This window comes from Eumetopias jubatus, unplaced genomic scaffold (genome assembly GCF_037043125.1).
Source record: "Eumetopias jubatus isolate StellerSeaLion01/CBP00866 unplaced genomic scaffold, mEumJub1_p1.0 scaffold_17, whole genome shotgun sequence".
In the NCBI taxonomy this organism is placed as follows: Eukaryota; Metazoa; Chordata; class Mammalia; order Carnivora; family Otariidae; genus Eumetopias; species Eumetopias jubatus.
Genome location: NW_028274823.1, coordinates 74581309 through 74601417, shown reverse-complemented (window position 1 = coordinate 74601417; position 20109 = coordinate 74581309). Strand labels below are relative to the sequence as shown.

General features: G+C 46.2%; 1 protein-coding gene across 1 annotated transcript in view; it reads right to left on the bottom strand.

The window, feature by feature from the left end:
- The window catches only part of SLC35F3 (solute carrier family 35 member F3), a 391086-nt gene extending 371376 nt beyond the window's left edge, over window positions 1-19710 (bottom strand). The window contains exons 1-2 of the mRNA XM_028104641.1: window positions 19658-19710; window positions 19061-19290 (exon numbers count right to left, since the gene is read on the bottom strand). Of these exons, the coding sequence (XP_027960442.1) occupies window positions 19061-19290; window positions 19658-19710 (283 nt within the window). The remainder of the gene's footprint in view (window positions 1-19060; window positions 19291-19657) is intronic.
- Window positions 19711-20109: the final 399 nt, after the last annotated feature.

Here is a 20109-nt window from a genome sequence, read left to right as displayed (position 1 = left end):
TAGGTCTAATGACCCTTTTGTTGTCTTCCAGCATCTATCCACTCTGATTATTGGTGTCCCAAAATCCATTTGGGGGAAAATTCCCATTGCCTACAATCTTGACAGAAGGCAATATTCTAAGCCTGTCTCTCACCGCAGCTTCCCACCACCTAAGCCAGGGGCACAAGATTCTCCAACCCCCTACCTACTGGTATCGCCAGGGAATGCTCCCATGACCCAGACTGAGCCAACCATCTACCTGTACATCTTGAGCAAGCAGAGCAAAGACAGAGGGGCCAACTGGTGATCAGACTGATCAGTTGCAGGCCTTCTTCTTAGGACTGCAGTCTCTGCTTCCTAGCATCTGGAGCCCCAGCATCATGTCCACTTCTCAGGCCTAGCCATTCGCTCTCCCACAGCATATATGGGTCTTCAGTGGTCTTTAAAAATTGCCGTTTTGCATATGATTAATAGATAGGGTATCTTCTGCTTGTGAACAAGAACCCCAACTAATCAATGGGAGCCATGGCATGGATTCATGGCTTCATTTAATTCCTGGACAGGAATTAAAAGGAGGTTTCCTTTGATAAGGGTAGTCAACCCAAACCTCTCTCCTACATTCTGGAAACTACCTCTAACTAATGAACGGACACTGCTCTCCGAAGATCAGCTAGTGGCCACGTCAGAAATGTGAACATCATCCCCTCCTCACTCCTCTCGTGCACTTGCCCTATGCGCCATCAGTCTCTAACTGCATCACTTCTAACCCCCCACCTCCACTGTGCTCTCCTCTCTCCCCCCTTCTGCATGCCCACTCACCTGGCCTAGGTCATCACTTTTGTTTCTTCCTGCCTAAATGACAGCATTTAGCTTCCGAGCAAGGAAAGGCTTCCGGTCCAGCCTCTATTCTGTTTCAGAGTGGATTTTCCAAAATGAAGATCTGAACCCATCACTTTCCTTTTCTTTTCCAAACACTTCAAAAGCTCTTCACCTACACGAGAGAATCTCAAACTTGCTCTTGCAAAGCACCACACAACTCCAAAGGGCATTTGGTGAGACTATAAAATAACTGATGTCTTCCAATTCATAGGGGGGGGAAAAAAAAGACTTAATTTTCATAATGGTGGGCAAGCACACACAGAGAGCTGATCAGATGGGCTGGGATTGTCTTTACTGCTAACTTGGAAGAAGCGGAGATCTACAGACAGACGGCCTTAAACAATTTTCTCCTTACCTTTTTTTTAATCAAAAAGGTATATCACATCTTGAACTTTAAACAGAATGGGTATCTTAAACCCTCTTTCATCATTTGGTTTGCATTCAGCCACTTTCTGTATCCTGGCTAACGCCAACAAACTGAGGGTTCTAGAGGGGAGGGGGGTAGGGGGATGGGTTAGCCTGGTGATGGGTATTGAGGAGGGCACGTTCTGCATGGAGCACTGGGTGTTATGAAGAATGAATCATGGAACACTGCACCAAAAACTAATGATGTAATATATGGTGATTAACATAACAAAAAAAAAGACGTCACTTTCTAAAACACCTTTATCTCCCTTTCTGAGGCTGGGTCCTACCATGAGTGGCATTCGAATTCATTTATGGCTTTTTCCTGCCTCTAACTATATTAAGGTGGGGTTCTTTATTTTTCTCCTTTCTATGAAACTTGGTGGGGGGGGGAGTGTCTTATTTTTATGCAGGGAAGGTATCTGGTGCCAAATGTCATAAGCCACTGCACGTTTCATGGGGATGGAAAGGAGAAGGGGCAGAGAGTGCAAAATGCTAAGTGGCAGGTATGGTTGCCACAAAACGCCAGAGTCACCAGAGTCTATAAGAAGACAGCGCCAGTGGATGGGACCCAACAGGAGAAGCACCACACACTCACTCACCTCCTGCTCTCTTGTGCTGAGATGTGGGTTTTGATAATGACAGGCATGGACTATAAGACATTCAGCAATGTCACTTTGCTTCCCTTTTACATAGCATTATCTAACGATCAATAATGTTTCCTGGAACAGGTGTCTCTGTCTTCACTAGGCTAACCTGGGACCCCAAGGAAGCCACAGCAACTAAGAAGGAAGGATTTCTGTAAGTAGGAATACTTAGAAACTCTTACTTCTTGGTAAGGAACATTAATCTTAAGAAGATTCAAGAAAATTTTACTCTATGCAAACAATGAGAAAGAGCTGTATAATCTAAAAATTGTATTATTTATTGAGCCCAACAGAAAGGCGAGGCCACAGGGCCAACATGTAAACTGAATTCCAAAGAGTGACAAGTGGGGATGAAACACACCATCTGTCTCACCTTCAGCAGAATAGGGAAGAAAGGAGGTTTCTGTGCCAGTGGGTAGGAAGAAATCAGCTATGTTTTTAATGAATTCTTAAAGGCAAAGTGTAAACTAGTATATCAATTTGCAAGAGCTAATGGTCTCAGGCACAAAGGGAGTTTGCACCCACTCACAAGCTCTTTCCCTGAGCCTCCACCAACTAGCTCACTAGATGGATTGGGGGCATGGCCAGGGACATCAAGAGCAAGCCAGGGAAGCACAGACTTATGGCAGGTGATGGGGCTGCTGGGAGACAGGCACGGCGCCCTGCCTACCTCCCCAGCCCGGCTCTCTTACAAAGCAAAAGTCCGAGACCACTGGGCAGCAAATTCTCTTACCCCAGGGTCAAAGGAAAAACTCTACTGCTTTTGGGGTAGGAGTAGGAGCAAAGAGAGCTCACTCCGTGGGTGAAACAGAAAATCCTCCTGCCCCCAGGATACAGGTAAAGATCCAGTGCTGCTGAAGGAGGGTTAAAACAGAAAACCCAAGAAAACCCACAGTCAGCTTGACTGACTAAATCTCCCACACTAATGGCCTGACATAAAAAGATGTGTGCCCATGGGCATGAATAACAGAGAATAGTCTATTCTGTCTATGTACATGCAACATCCAGTAGCCAATTGGCTCTTATGAGACACACAAAAAGGCAAGGGAAAAACCACCCTTTGTCAAGAAACAGAACAATCAATAGAATCATACGCAAAGACTAGCAGACATTGGTTCTTTAAAGACAGGGACTTTAACATAACTATGATTACATGTCAAGGCATCTAGTAAAATGGGTGGACAAACGCACATGAATAGATGGGCACTGCAGCAGAGATCTTTCTGGAAGACAGTTCTTTCAAACGGACATGAAAATTATAAAGTAAACCTGAAGTTTCTAAGAAGCATGACGTGATCCCATTTTGCACGATGCCCACGTTAGAATGCATCAGAGCAACAAAATACCTGTGCAGACACAGTTTCCTTCTAAAGGACAGACACAGCTAGATTTTAATTGAAACGGCTCTTGCCTCTGTAGGAAACTAGCTACTTTTGCATCAGAATGAAAGCCTATGGCTTTTTTGGATCATTTTAAAATTTAGTAGTCAGAACTCCTATATGGGTGGCAAAAATAAATAGCCTACATGCCTGTAATATTCTATTTTGTGATCTGCACGCAGGAAACATGAGTATATCCATTCTGTAATAATTCATTGGACTGCACACTTATAACCAATATTCATTTCATTATGGATATTTTACTTTAATGAGAATGTATTTTAAAAATAGCTCATTAAAATATTTCTGGTAAAAATTTATTTTCTTCTTGTCTAAGGCAGTTTTCTTTTAAAGCAAATTAAATGCATATGGATTATACAATTTACCAGTACAATACATTTGGCTGACCAGTTATTACCAGGGAAATGATCTGGACTACATAAGTGGATTTGTGAAGACTTTTTTTTTTTTTTTTTAGGAATAAGGAACTTGGGGTGCCGCCTGGGTGGCTCAGTTGGTTGAGTGTCCGACTCTTGATTTCAGCTCAGGTCATGATCTCAGGGTCGTGAGATCGAGCCCCGTGTCGGCCTCCATGCTGGGTGAGGAGCCTGCTTAAGATTCTCTCTCTCCCTCTGCCTCTACCCCCCACTCTCTCTCTCTAAAAAAAATAAAATAAATAAAAATAAAGGAATAAGGAACTCAAGTGCATAGAAAAGATCTAGTAGCAGATGTAATAGAAACACGAGCAGCAAAAATGTCTTGGAAAATGGGGAATGGCCCATCGACCCCTGGGCCGTTCACTTTGCTCTGAAACCTCACTCTGGGAAGCTCCCAGGGGCTGAGACCATTTTTAATTTGAAAGATAAAATATGCAACCATCTTATAGCCTGGACATATCTGAACTCACTTAGCTGAAGAACGGATGCCCTACACCAATCTTCTCAGCAAGCACGTGAAGAATGCGAACAGCTTACACAATCACGCTCCAATGGAATAAAGCACTTCATGCCGAACTCGAGACCATTTGTTCCAATGGAATAGGATGAGTGAAAGGAATGAACAGCATGCAAACCACAGATGATCTCTCTGTGCTTCGGAAATGCGGTCGGATCCCACCCACCTGGGACACCATTCCCTCCAGCCCGGCCCCAGCCCTCCTCAGCTCCTCATCCCCTTTCCTACTCCTGGTCCTGGAAGTGCTCCCTGTCTCCAGTTCTAGAGTCCTAGGATCAGAATGCTTTACAGACCCAGGTTCAGAAAACAAATCCTTTGCTCTACCCCATTATATTAAAAGTATGGTTCTAAGTGCTGAAACTACTTTGTATTTTTTTAACTTAAACATTACAGGTGGATAGACTGTATTTCTTCAAATGAACTTCCACTTTGCACCCGCAATTATGGGAAGATGAAAAGTCACAGAGAGGATGGTATTCAGAATTATAGCCAACAAGAAGTTGGCTGGACCACTGGGAACTACTGAAAGCATGGCAATTTAAATGAAGAGAAACCCTCCAGCCTTAGTTTGGTGGCTTCCTTCATAAAAACTCACAATTAGCACGGACAGAACTTCTAAGTGAACCGGACAGAACTTCTAAGTGAACCCAACTGTGCTTTACCATTCTTGTACCTCCTATGTCATCTTCTGGGAGAAAACTAGTAAGTAGTAACGTAATGGCAAGGAATGGTACAGAGACAGGGTCATACACAAAGTCCCAATTATTCTCACTATGGCCTTGTTATTACTTACACAGCCAAAACCTGTGCGTTTAAGCAAACCCTTCTTCAGAAATTCCAGTGCACTAAAGCAAGTAGCTAAATCGGTGACTTGAATCTGCACAGAGAGAAGACAGCATTCCCATAAAAAGGGGAAATGAGATGCACTTCTATTTACAAGCATCTAGATAGATGTCCAAAATAGATGAGACTATGTTTAAAAGTTACCCTCCTATTCAGGATTTTGATGAACAATGAGAACGACAACAAAGGAACCACAGTGCTAATTTTAAGTTGTGATTTCCACGGATCCTAGATGGTCACCATCCTCCATAAACAACCTGACTCATCCTCGGACCAATGTCTCTCTATGGAGGAGTCCCCTTCCCCAACCAGCTTCTATTAAAAAAAAAACAACTGAGGTATATGAGCTACAGCAAAGCACTTTTTACATGCCTACACAACCTTTTACATATGTATACCCTGCCATCCAGTCTACCATATAGAATATTTCCACAACGCCATAAAGAAGGCTCCCTCATATCCCTACATGTAACCACTCTTCTGACTTTTATCACCACAGACCAGTTGTAGCAATTTTTGAAATGTATATAGATGGAATCATAGAGTATGTTGGGATCATTCTCTTCTGCAAAGCTCACGAACTTGCATGGGACTCTGAGAACCACAAACAAATCACAATGGACTGCTGAATGGACTGTTCCATAGTCCCCATGCGGGCTTTCTAACATCCAGAGCTTGCCAGGTGGGAAGCCGTAATACCTCTTCACAGTGAGAAAGAAAATCGAAAGATTCATCATAACTAGCTTCACCCCAAGATATCAAAGTTAAGTCCTGCTGCAAAAAGCACAGAGGAGCGGCTGAGTCCTTCCCAATCTGACACCTGATAAGATGCTCCCAGGAACAACTCTGTGCACTGGGACCTGTCCGTGTCAGTATAAAGCTCTCCACATCTGGGGGGAACAGAAGCTTCCCTTATCACCTGTTCTCAAAGGGGCAGCTCCCAAAAGCTGGTCCTGTCAACAGCCTTTCAAACTTTTCCCACTTCTATTCTCGCTCTCCCCTCCAAGAATGGTTTCACACTGAAAAATACCTCCACAGAGCTGCTCACCACAAAGACCCACAGAGATTTCAAGGGGCTGCAACAGTGGGGCAATTTCTTCCTCAGGGAACTTATTCAAAGCCCGGTAACCATTTTATGGGAACAACAAAACCAGCGTTAAGTCTCCAGATCATTCCTTCTGCTCCCTGAAAGGTGTAACCCAAAGACAGGTGCTCTTGTGGCTCAAAGGTAATCCTCATAGTCTTTAACGATTTCATCAGAAACCTAGACTGTTATTTCTCTTATTTTTCAGAGCTTTGAAATGCAAACACTACATCTACCATGTTTTAGTGTTCGACATAATCAAAGAAGATTTAGTCAGTATAGTTTTGGTCAATGTACCAAAAGAAATAAGAGAAAATGAGGGATGGAATCAAAAAAACTCTTTAATCATGTGCTTCCCTTTCCAGAGACTTAGAATCAGAGAGCCCCATAATAGGCTTTGTCCGCTACATACTGCAGAGAAGATTCAGAAAAAAGGGCTAATTTTCTAGATATGACACAGGTTTGGTTAGCACCCACATTTTTTTTTTTTTTACCTCTAAGCATTCATTTCCAGAATAGATGAGTTCCTCAGATGTTGAAGATAAATTTTAAACTCATCAAAATGTTATGCTGGTAGGGATTGAGGATTTAATCTTGCCAAATCCCTCCACTGAACATAAAAGGTAAGGGATGGCCAGGCTGGATAAGGGACCTGGTCAATGATACCCAGTTAGGAAACGGCAGAGCCAAGACCAGAATTCAGATATGCCCTCTTGCCTGGTTCTGTTTCTTTACCCTTGTGACAGGTTGTTTATCAGCCTGTTCTCCACCACCTCTGTACATGAGGCTGAAAGCGAGATGCTAGCGGGGCTGGTTCTCATCGAGGGGCTCAACCGGGGAAGGATTTGCTTTTCCACCAGCATGACTGCTGGAAGCATTTGGTTCCTAGTTGTTGTAGGACTAAAAGTTCAGTTTTTTTGCTGGCTCTTGGCTGGATACCTCGACTCTTAAAGGCCACCTGCAGTTCTTTGCCGTGTGGGCCTCCCACCACAACCAACCGTTTCATGGAGGCTGGCAGGGGACAGAGAAGGTCTAAGGTGAGTTTGCGGTCTACTGCAGCCCTGAAATTCCACCCCAAGGCGTATATCCAGCAGATGTGAGTGCTAATAGTCATTTGGGACAACTACACAGCATTTACAGCCACTCTACAAATTAGCATCATCTCTTCTCCCTTGGTTTTAGCACCTTCCACGCATGCTTCTTCTCACGAGAACAGTCTGAGATTCAAACCCCACTCTGGCCTTCCACTCCATACCCTTTCTCTGACCCTGCACATACTTTATTCTGAAGCCAGTCAATTATCCCCACTCCCAGCAGGATGAATACTTCCTCCTTCATACACTGTAGCATCTGTGCTTTCTCTCTGCCATTGCAAATTCCAAAAGGGTCTCCCTTTTTCCTGTTCTCAAGGAGATCTTCTCTTTTTGAACACAGGAACCCTCATAACTTCTCAGATTGCCTCCGATACTCATGTATTCACCTTGAGGCAAAAGTAATATTATACCCGTGTGGTCTGTTCATAATTCTGTGCCTTCATTTCATAAGCCACAAACAGCAATAATGATGCCTTCCTAGAGACACCATGAAGTGAATTCTGCCAGGAATGGCAAATGGCAATTCTTAATCGTCTGTAGCGTGCATGCTGACTGATAGAGACCAGGAAACTCTCCTCCCCCTCTCCCCACCCGTGCACGCGCGAATGTACGCACCACCAGAGCATCCTTCTCCAGGTAGCAGCTGATAGAGCCATTTCCTTTGGACCATCTCTTAATTAATAAATAAATAAATAAATAAATAAATAAATAAATAAAAATAAATAAAAAATAAAAAATAAATAAAAAATAAATAAATAAAAAATAAATAAAAAATAAATAAAATAAATAAATAAAAAATAAAAAATAAATAAAAATAAATAATAAATAAATAATAAATAAATAATAAATAATAAATAATAAATAATAAATAATAAATAAATAAATAAATAAATAAAAAGAAAGAAAGAAAGAAAGAAAGAAAGAAAGGCCTTCCCTCTAAGGCCTCCCCCTAATCCTTGGGAGCCAGGAGGAAAGACAAAGTGCTCAAGCGTAACTGAGAGTTGGTCAGGAGAGAGGCAAGATATAACCCGAGATGAGCTGCCAACATTCTGAAGACTCAGCACCAGAAACACTGTCTGCCCTATAGGCCAATGAATCCTTTGGAAACAGCCTGTTCTGCAGACTCAGACTCAGTGGTACCTGTTCACTCTCAGGGAAGGCCCGCTGTCCCCAGATTCAGGCATATTTTTATTTTATAGGGTACAAAGTGAAAGCACTTAGAAAAATGGGCCAGAACTCTCAATCTCTGGAAAAAGTAGGTTTCCTTCACCAAAAAGAATCTTGGAACCTGAGACAAGTCCCACACAGCAAAGAACATGTCTTTTGTGTTTTTTAAATACCACCTTATTAAGGTATGACTGACATACAAAAGGCTGTAGAGGTAACCCCCAAAGCAATACACACACCTCTAGATAGAAAGTAAGGCAGGCCCAGCGTACTGCTGCCCACCTGGAGACAAGACTTCCGAGCCACTACGAGAGAACCATCATTCTGTCCCCTCCTGGCTTCCTATTCCATACAAGGCGGCCCAGGACCCTAGCTGCCTTGCCACCTCCCTCGCCTACAGAAGCCCCATCAACCACAAAGCAGTAGAGAAATCTAGGAGCCAGGCGTTGATTCGAGGAACTTAGGGCCACCTGCTGACCATCAGGAATCATCAGTTCCAAAGACACACAGCCTTCTGTCGGTGCTCAGACTCCACGTGCTCGGCATAAAGCAAAGGTGGGGGTCAAAGAAAGAGGCAAGCAAGATAGGGGGGACAGAAGGGAATGCACGGTGTCCTCCAACAACCTAACTGTGTCCTACATTTTAGCTCAACCGCATCCCTGAATCGTAGATTCAGCCACAAGAGGGGAAGCGGCTCCAGGACCGATCACGCAAGAAACTTCTGTGCGGAAATCCAGATCTCCACCATCCTTGACACTACGTAAAGTGATGGTCACGGTAATCGGGACACTTGGATTTTTATTAATGTATAAAAGTAGAGCTGGCCTTTAGAGGCATCACTCCCTTCACAGCTACATGAATTCGAGAGTGCTGTGACTCTCAAGCTAAACAGCCAGGGGAAGAGTGGGTACGAGACATATTCCTGTGGGCACGGGCACTGGAGAAACCGCACACACAGAATGAGCAGGGGCGCAGGGAAGAACAGGTAGACCTGGAAAGAAATCCCAACCCTTTTGAATTCCAGGCCACTGTTTTTCTATCTGGCCCCTAGTCAGAGGAAGAAGAACGTCTCAGGTCTCAGGCTGGCTTTCTCCAGCACTAGAAAGAACCAGAATGCCTGCAGCATAAAACATTAGGGGAGAAATGTGCTGGGTTGGTGGCTTAATTTCATCAACCCAGTTAAAAAAAAAATCTTTGTTGTTGCATGATTTCATGAAAGACGGAAAAAGAATGTTGAATGGCTGGGATGTATCAAATAAACGAATGAGAACTTTGATTATAGCAGCAGAGCTCAAGCTTCCAAAGAACAGAAAAGTTCACTGTGGCTCACTACCCTGTTGCTGTTTATGGTGCCCCATGATAAAATAATATGCAATATCATGTATACCACACAGAGCTCAGTGTAAGGCTACTCAATGCTGATCCCAAATACCCCAAGGTATTTAGTTAGGGAAACACCAAAAAGACACACATAGTGCATCTATGAGATGTCCCCAAGACAAGGAAAGTAGGGGACTTTACAAAGTGACATGTGTCTGTCTTATTCCCCTGCTGTGTAATTTTCCAGAAAACTGTTAACTACACTATACACTTGGTTTCTGTTAGAAGTGAATATATTTGCTGCCCTCTAGAAGCAGTGAGCTATTTGATGTCTGAATGAATGAACGGATGTACGACTGGGTGGATCGGGTGTGGAGGGGGGGCAGGTGGATGGACAGATACACATCCACAGTGGGTTCCAGGGTTTGATCTGTTTCCAAGCCATTCAGAAATAAACCCCTTTGTGAGCAATGTTTGAAATCCTATGCAGTGGTTTTCTGAAGCCTCTGCTTGGCCCGTGGGCTTCTCAAAAGGGAGTATGATAGCAGCGGGGTCTAGTTTGAAAGTGATCCTTCCTCTACCTTCCAGCCACCACACTGAAGGTCCTCAATGTCATCCCAGAGAATCACAAGATACAAGGCAGGTTACAGAGAGAATAAACACAATTACAGAGGCACAAGTACCAAGGCTTCTTAGTGTTTTCTAGAACAAATTCTAATTATATAATTTTATTTACATGTAACTTTGAAAACATACCCACTGCATAAAATCAGATAAACACATAAATAGCTTTTGTGTGTTAAATATTTAATAAAAGAAAATGCTGACTGGGGCGCCTGGGTGGCTCAGTTGTTAAGCGTCTGCCTTCGGCTCAGGTCACGATCCCAGGGTCCTGGGATCGAGCCCCGCATCGGGCTCCCCGCTCGGCGGGAAGCCTGCTTCTCCCTCTCCCACTCCCCCCTGCTTGTGTTCCCTCTCTCGCTGTCTCTCTCTCTCTGTCAAATAAATAAATAAAATCTTAAAAAAAAAAAGAAAATGCTGACTTAAAGTGAAAGAGTTTGGACGAACCCTTGAAATCTGCTACTCTGGATTATAGCATTTAAATAGTCTTCAAACTATTTTATTCTTTAAAACAAAATGTATCGAGGTAGAGATTTTGAGTCCCTCCTAGGGACTGCATGCCACTGTAATGCACTGCTCCCTGAATACTGTTTCTTAAACTCCCACATGCGCATGGCATGAGAACACTGCAGAAAACCCAAGTGTTTCACACCTAGCATCATAATTATATTCATTTTTTAAGAAGAGGACATCTTAATATACGCTCATTGAATATGAGCAGACTCAATTTCTAAAGAGAAAAATAAGGAAGCAAAGTCCACATTCATCAGGAAGCAGCTTTCTTCTGGCCCTTTTGGATCAAACCTTGAGGACATACCCAAATTTTTATTATACAACATTGTTATGAAGTAGATGGTGGAAAAGAATAAAAATAATTTCTTAATAGAGTCTTATCTAGTCACGTACAGTAGATAATACATAGCAGACTGACAAGCATGTCACAGAAAACATTTGTCAAAACTTGAAAAGTGTTCTGAGAGGTTCCATTGAATCTCTATGTCTCAGGAGTCCAAAATAGCCTCTACCCTCCCACAGTGCAAATCATCTGAGAGGAGCAATTTAGTCCCTATAATTTCGAATGCTGTCATAAATTAAGGCTACCTCAGGCTGCATAGGAGGAAAGCGTGCGCCCATGTCCTAGGCCACTGTTCAAGGTCTTGTCACCATAAGTAACTAAAAGAATTTCTCAGGCTCCTAATTGTACAAGTTCCTTTCTAGGCTCTGCAATAAGGAAACAAAACTGTTCTGTTAGTCTATTGATCAATGCACACTCACCACTGAACTAAAAGACATCATGTAAAAAAATAAAATAAAAAAACAAATCCCCTCCACCCCCTTAACACAGGATAAGTAAATACTTAATCCAGCTGGGGTTACTGAGCGTCTGCCTCTTTCTGAAGCTCTCCAGCAATGGGGGCTGCATAATCTTTTTTATCTCAGCAGTCAGGACATGATTTCTTATTTCCAGTGGAAAATTCTTTGGTATGTATATCCTTGTTTTGTCCTACTGGGCCTGAGCAGAAGTGGCTCAGAAACATTACTCAGATGGGAGTCTGAAGTTATGCAGAACAAAACCCAGCTTCTGTTCACTTAGCAGGAAGGGGCTGTGGCATTGCCACAGTGGTAACTCCTGGGGCTTGGAGGACGAGCTGCATCATGGCCTTGACCTAGGAGGGAAAGAGCACCCGGCATGGAGTCCTGAAAATCGCCACTGGTCCCTCTGGGTCACTCTGCACGCCTGCCCGATTCGTCTATGTAGACCAGCTGTCTCTGCCTCTCCATCCACATGGAAGCCAGAAGAGCCCCTTTCATAGCATCTCCTCCATTTGAAAGACCACCCCGAACTAGACCATAACCTCCTGATTTTAATGTCAAATCCCAGGAGGGACATACTGGTTGAGTCAGTGTGTGTCAAGAGTCCGTGCCAGCCTAACCTGTGGTGCCCAGGAGGCAGATTATGCAAGTCTGGCTGCTGAGAGCCCACCCCCAGGATGTGGTGCCAGGCAGGGAAGGGCATCATGGTGAGCTGGTGTTGGCCCCAATCGTTCTCATAAAGACACGTCATAGGCCTGTTTTACCTCTCCCCCGCACCCGATACTTTATTCTTGCCTGTAGAACACATTTCCAATCCCCCCCGATCCATTTCTCTTCTTCCCTGAGCGATGCTCATTTTTTCCAAATCGTTTTTAACAGGAGCTCTTTGAAACTATACTAAACACTCTGATACTATGTCGGCTAATGTAAGCTGGAGGAGTGAGATTGCTTGTCAGTGTTTTTAGCTGAGTCAAGGTGAAGACCCAGGACACTGAGCAATGGGAGGCTCATTTCTTGATGGAGAAAGGGAATCAGAAGGGCTCTGTGCAGGATAATTCTGGAAGACCCCACAGAAATGCAGATGCATATCAGCCGTGTGTGTGTGTACACATAACCTTTCACTGATACATCTAGTAAACATTTACTGCTTTAGGTGCCAGGGACGCTCTGTGATTGGGAACAGAATCGCCACAGTCCTATGGACCAAGAGCCAAGGACTGGGGACGCAGCCGTGAGCCCTGCCCTCACGGGGCTTCACCGTCTTGTCAGTTTCAGCCACACACCTGAATCTGCTGTGACAACATGTATGTGAAGTGACCGCACTGTGGAACCCCTGGCAAGAACATCTCACCAGATCTAGATGGTCAGGGAGGCTCCCTGGAAGATGTGACACTTAGCCTGCGACCTGGGTAGGTAAGGGGACAGGCATCAGTCGCCCTTTTGATGACACACGTCAGACGAATGGAACACAATGCACTCCAGTTAGTTTCTGCTCACAGACCACCTTCATCTTTCACATTCCCAAGTGGCTATGGTCCAGTCAAGCTGAACTACCCTCCAGAAGTAGCGTACGCACATTTCTGCACATATGCTAGTCATCTGCATGGAAGGCAAACCTCCCCTCCACCCACTTCCTGCGGCTTATTCCCCCTCCAGCTTCTGAACTGCCCTCCCCACTGTGAAAAAGGGCTCTCGAAGCACCCCCAAGTCCGTCTTCACCGTGTGTCGGCTAGCTTCGGGTTCCACTCTCTCTCCCTCGGGTCTGGGAGACCCCAGGGTGAGGACTGTGTCACTACCCTCTAGATGCTGGCACACACACTAAGAGCTCAAAAAGTTTGTTGAATGAATAAACAAAAATGAAGGCTTATTTACTGATGCCAGGCAAAGGGCCAGATGCTACATATACATTGTTTCATTTACTCCTCATGATGATCCTTGAAGAGTGGTGACATTATCCCCCATTTTACAGATAAGAAAACAGGCTCGAAGAGGTGAGTGACAGGGCAACAAAGGGACGAAGCCGGGATATGAAGCCAGCTGCCCGAGACCCATTTCATCTGCTTCTCCTGACATGAGATACTGAGGCTGCCCCGCCTGCATTCAGGGCTACGATTCAAATGAGCAGCCTTATCGACACTCTGTAAAACGCTTAACAGAGCTCAATAGCTCATCCACATGTGTATTAATTTTTTAACTCAACTAACCTGCATGTTTCCAGCTGCTTGAGGAAAGGACAAATGTCCACCACTGGCGTTTTAGATCAGGCACCTCGTAAACAGAACCAGGAGACACTTCTGAAGAACAGTGAGAAATCTCCTTGCCCAGGCTCTGCATCCCTGGAGGCGAGAACATGGCCCTTCACGACCAGACGCGAAGGGTTTATAACCCCCGTCCATGACCTGAGCATACTGGGGAGCACTGTGCTTCCCTAAAAGATAATAGTTCTGCATTTTAATTCTTTTGAATCTCAGAAAACCATTTACTACCTTGCTAACATGTATTCATATTCAGGAATAAAACGGACTCTCTGAAACGTTAGAAAGTGTTATTTATGCTCTCTGCTCACTCTGGCCCACCCCTGCCACCTCCAACCTTTTTTCCTTTAAAAATCTTTTCGATCTAGGGGCGCCTGGGTGGTTAGGCGACTGCCTTCGGCTCAGGTCATGATCCTGGAGTCCAGGGATCGAGTCCCGCATCAGGCTCCCTGCTCGGCAGGGAGTCCGCTTCTCCCTCTGACCCTTCCCCCTCTCATGCTCGCTCGCTCTCTCATTCTCTCTCTCAAATAAATAAAATCTTTAAAAAAAACTCTTTTCGATCTAGTATTTCAATATGCCAAGCTCCGATCTAGAATAAACATTTCCAACCAAATTATAAATCTCTTACGAGTGGGTCATTTTTGAATTGCTGACCTGACCTTTACTATTTTGGGAGGGCCAAACAGAAGCTGCTCACCATGAATTCAATTATACTATGAGCCACCGTTCCAGTTCTCACTGGTAACGACATCAGCCACCTATACTCACAGTCTGGGCTGAAATGGCAGAGTAGAAAGATGGTCTTTCTATACCTATTGCTTCCCCTTACCTCACACAAACCCTTTGTGACGTTTTTAACCTGGAGGATCCCAAAACAAGAGACTGCCTTGTTACTGGCAGAGTTACTTGGTGATCTCTTTCCCAGCTTGAACTATAAAACCTCCACCCAGCTAGATGGATGGTTTTGCTCAGGAATCCCCATGTTCCGAACCGAGGCTCAACTTGCCAACTGCAGCTCAACCTCCTCTCTACAAATGACTTAAAACTAAACCCAACGGCTTTGTTTCAAAAAAAAAAAAAAATCACCTTTATCTGAACGTGTCAGTGCCATGTAATATTAATAAATCTGCTCAAAAGACAGTTGTACCTCATTTTAAGAAATAAACATGATCATTCCATTCACACATCCCCCAACCAAAAGCTATTCCTAGAAAGTTTCTTTACTAGAAAAATGTTCAAGGGCTTGCTGTTTGAAACCACCCATCAGGGGAACCTTTTGCAAAGTACAACATCCCTGCTAACTGTAAACAGTGTATCCATTTCCTAGACCCACGTATTTGTTGATCTGTGCTTCCTGACAAAGGCACATCTGTGCACATCTGTGCAGTGAGCTTCCTCTCTCATCACTGATCTCTGTATTCTGGCATTTAGTAAGTGCTCCAAAAAAGTTTGCTAAATGAGTAAATGAAAATAAGCATTTATAAATGCTCCTTCATCCTGCATAAGAGCCTCCATCTGGGATCTGCAAAGTAGTTACTTCAATCATCTCTATGCCAAAATGCCACTGGTCCCCATTTTGTCAGGCCTGGCTACCATTATCCTGATGGCTTATTCCTGACTTCTGTTCCCCAGCCCTCCCTCAGTGGTGTCTACACCAGAGAACCAAGAAAGCAAGGGGGCAGCAGTGGAGATTCCAGTTGGTCATTTCTGTCCTTCTGTGATACAAGGTGGGAGCGGAAAGGAAGTCATTGAGAGGCTCTAGGCACCTTGTTTTGAAGTTGAAAGCACTTTCTACAGGCTATCATTTATGGTGAATGGGTACAGAGTCATGTCAGCTGAAAAGGCCACAGGCTCTTCCAGAAGGCTGTTTATTCTAGCCAAGCCCGTCATGAAAACCTAAGAAGTGGTCCAGGAAGAATGAAGACAAGAGGTCAGGAATCCAGAAGGCAAGCCTTTTAGGTTAGCACGACCAGTCAGCAGAAGAGTTCACTTGGAGCATACATTTGGTGTTAGATTAATGAGGGCTTCTTATCCAAAGGTACACTCCCAGGAGACATGTGGCATTATCTGGAAACATTTTTGGTTGCCACGCTGCAGGGGGGATGGCAGTGTAGTGCAAGAGGCCAGGGACGCTGCTAAACACCCTACAATGCACAGGACAGCCCCCCACAATAAAGAATGATTCAGTACAAAATTTCAATTGTGCTGAGCTTGGGAAACCTGGGGTGAAACCAAAGCTTGCTACATCAGGAATCCTGGTCTAGTCTACAGTTTGGAAAGCCAAGGACGCAGCTGTGATGGCAGAATGTGGAAGGAGGGAAGCAATTCTAAACAGACAGGAAGGCCCCAAAAAGAACCCAAGGACCCAAATCACTACAGAGGTCCATTCAAAGGTTCTTTCTCGCCGAGGCCAGAGTCTCAGACCGTAGGGACTCACTCACTCAACAGACATTTACTGAGCAACCGCTTTAGACCACCTGCTCTCTGGGCTCAGGATACACTCACAGCTAGGAACCCAAGGAGTCCCCAAGAATCCCGCCCAGCGGTTTGGTTCAGAAACACGGAATGTGGAGCTTCCAGGATTTTAGCCACTGAGGAGAGGACCTTGACCCATCCTACTTGTTTCTAGTTTAATTCTCGGCTGAAGGCTCCACACACGATCCCCCTCAGACCCAGGGTCCTTTAGGAGGTGGGTTTTTTTTTTTTTCCCAACAATTTCTTACAAAATTCCTTATCTAGTGGGAAACTTGTTCATCTCACGGAATGGGGAGAAAATACTGAGCAAAGGCCATTTCTGCACTATTGACAGTCACCTCATTTGCCTTAGCTGCCCAAAATAAAGACGAAAAATTAGGAGGATAAGAATGGATACTCGCTTATTTCGGTAATGTCTGCTGTGACAAAGGAGCTCACCTGCACCTCGCAGTCAGAAATTCTCACTGGGGACTCCTTCAGTGGGTAGACAGACAAGCCACCTTGCAAGATGACTGAAAGGTGACCTAATAATGCCAAGGATGAGCACAGCCTGCTCTGCAGACCATGAGAATAATATTTATTTGGTAATCATCACGGCTCCCAGCTTGTTCAGTATGATTATTCGCCAACAAACAGAAGAACTGATACCAACATATAGATAAGCCTCTTTATTTTTCTTTCTCCTCTGATAGAAATAGCAAACAGCCAAAGGACTGCCCTAAGACGTCTTTGACTATATTAATAAAACATTAGCTTCTCTAAATTTAAACTTAAAATCTAATTAATTCATCAAAATGTCAGTTGTCACCTAAAGCATTTTATGAAAAAAAGGAACTACCCTGGAATAAAGAAGAATCTTCATGGGAATAAAAAGACTGGAGCGAGCTGACTTTACTCAATCACAATGATCACTGTCGCCTTGTCGATTATTATTATTCCTTCAACGAAGCCTGAGAGGCGATATTTAAGAATCCACTGGTAGCACAAGAAACTCGTTTTCCATACGGCCTGTCCCCCGTCTGAATTATCAAGTGTGTTTGTACCAAATACAGTCATCACTGCTGTGGTTCCCTGCCCACCCGCCAAGCCACGAACCCTGGTGAAAATTTCCACAAAGCACACAGGGCCACGTCACAAGTAAAACTACAGTGGTAAGTCTCTGCATGACTTTAGGGGCTAGATGACTCCATGAAGACCGTAATTTACACCCCTGTCTTTGGTTATTACGAAAGCAGAGAACGGAACTAAGAAATAGGAAATTTCTGATAGAAATTCAGCAAGCAGAAATAGGACCTGTCCTATCTTCACCTATAAGAGAAAAGGTTTCCAATGGGTTTGCATTCTTTTTGCATTGTTTCATTCTACGCCCAGCATTCTGCTTAAAAGAGAACTTGGTCCCTTGTGTTCCTTCTGTGATCCAAAGCCAATTTATCAGCTACGATTTTAGCAGCAGAAGCAGGAGAGTGGAGGAGACACAGATAACCTTTTAAAGGTTTATACAGAGTTAAACACAATCACCGCAGTCCCTTAAAAACAAGTAAGGGCATGAAAACAAAACATTAAAATCCTGCGTTTCTGCCTGCAAATAACTTAAAAGTAACCAGTTAATTGCCAGCATACTGCTGACCTCTGGCTTGGAATCAAGGGTTTTAGGAGAAAACGAGACATATTTTTAGAGCTGAATATGATTAATTTACAAAAGCCTGATATTTTTTTCCTAAGGACCAATAAAGTATGTTCCAATTTCAAGTAATGACGGGGAAAAACATATCTCAAAATCATTAAGCTGTTTGTCTTTATTACAAATGGAATGAAGCAGTACTCCTTTCTTGACTGGGGTGGTAAAGGGCAATGTTTTTGCTATGCCAAACCACAGTGATGGGGCCACCTAATTACGGTTTAGAGTTATAGGTATCTGGAGCTGGTCATGGCCAACTTCTCCCTTCCAAGTGAAGGGAAGAAATGCCCACCAAATTAGTCCTGCTTGCACAGGTACTATCTCTACAATTGATCACAGCATTGCCAAAGCCATCAGCTGGGGCCCACTGGCAAAGAAAAGTTTCAGCTGCTCCACCTGGCACCAACCATTTCTCTCTCCGGGACCAAATGCCATTATCTAGAATGATCCAGATAGAACCTCTACACTGAGGACAGATAAAGACACGAGGCAAAAGGAGCCAAGGAGTTTCAAATCAAGGCCCCGGAATCCTCCACCACCATCAGGGCCCAGGAGACAAAGGGAAGAGTTAAAATCCAGGCCCACTAAGTCTGCAGTCAGTCTCTGAGCCAGCTGAGCCCGACCCAGGGCGAGTAACACTTTCGAATCCGCAGGGAAGCCACACAGCGCAGGGTACACTGAGTTTCCAATCTGTCTCCCTACTGCGAAACCTCAAGAGCAAGGGGATGAGACCAGAGAAGCGTGTGTGGGAAGGGGAGGGGGTGTAAGAGAACGGCTCAGAAATTCCCAAAGGTCTGGAGAACTCCGTCTCCGGGTCTCTCCTAAAAGTTGCAAAGCTGGGTCTGTATCTGCGGGCAGGGCAGCAGGGGGGTGGCTGGGCGCGTCGCTGCGGGTGCTCCCCAGCTGCCAGGGACAAGGGCAGGGGAGACGGACCCGCGGACGGGGGTCGGGGGGGGGTGGTCTTACTTTTGTAGCTCGCTGCCCAGGGCTGGTAGCCATAGTAGCCGGTGATGCGCAGGATCCGCTCCTCGATGGACGTGAGCCCCACGGGCCCGCTGGTGAGATCCTCCACTGAGCGCGACCATTTCAGATCCTCCTTAATGGCCTCGTCCACCACCAGGTACTTGAGCTGCCGGAGCTGGGGGCTGATGTCGGACAGTCTCCGGGGGCTGACGTCCGGTGACCTCCTCATGCCACTGAGGCCGCGCGCCGGCAGTGGGCGGGGAGGGAGAGAAGGAGGGAAGATTCCGGTGAGGGGCAGATCCGAGGGCGAGCAAGGGCGCAGCAGGGGCAGGTGCGGCCGCAGGGCCGGCGCACGTCTCCGCCCGCCCCCCGCCCCGGCGACCCCGGCAGCCTCGGCGTCGGGTCCCGTCTCCCGCGCCCGGCCGCGGGCGCCTCGGAGCAGTGCAGACTGGGGCGAGCGGCGAGGGAGAGGACGCCCGAAACTTCCCGAGCAGCTCCGCCGCGCGCCGCCCCTACCCGAGCCCCAGGCTGCCCGGCGTCCCGGCTGCCGAGGGCCGCCCGCCCGCCCGCTCGCGCCGCCCAAGCCCGGGCGCTACTCACACGGCGATGCTTTTGCCCCTGGGTGCGCCGCCGGGAAACTCTCGGATCCCCATGGGCACCCGCAGCGTGGGGCCGGGAGCTCCCAGACTCGTGGCGGAGGGGCCGCGCGGGCCGGGGGCGCCCGCAGCCGCGGCCCCAGGGAGGTGGGGGCGCTGCCCGCCGAGGGTCCGCGCGGCGCCGGCCGCCCTGCGCCTCCTGTGCGCGCCCGCGCCCGCCGTCCCCGAGCGCCTCCGCGGCGTGCGGCGCGACACGGGCGCGGCGGCTCACCCGGCTCCAGCCGGTCCGCGGCGCTCGCTGCAGGCGGCCGGGGCGGGGCGGGCCCCGGCCCCTCGCCTGTCGCCGTCGCCCCGGCACACGGCGGGCCCGGGAGCCGCGGCACCGGGGAGAGCGCCGGCAGCTGCGTGCGCTCTCGAGGTACCTGGGCGGCGGGATGTGCCCGGCCCCGGGAGCGT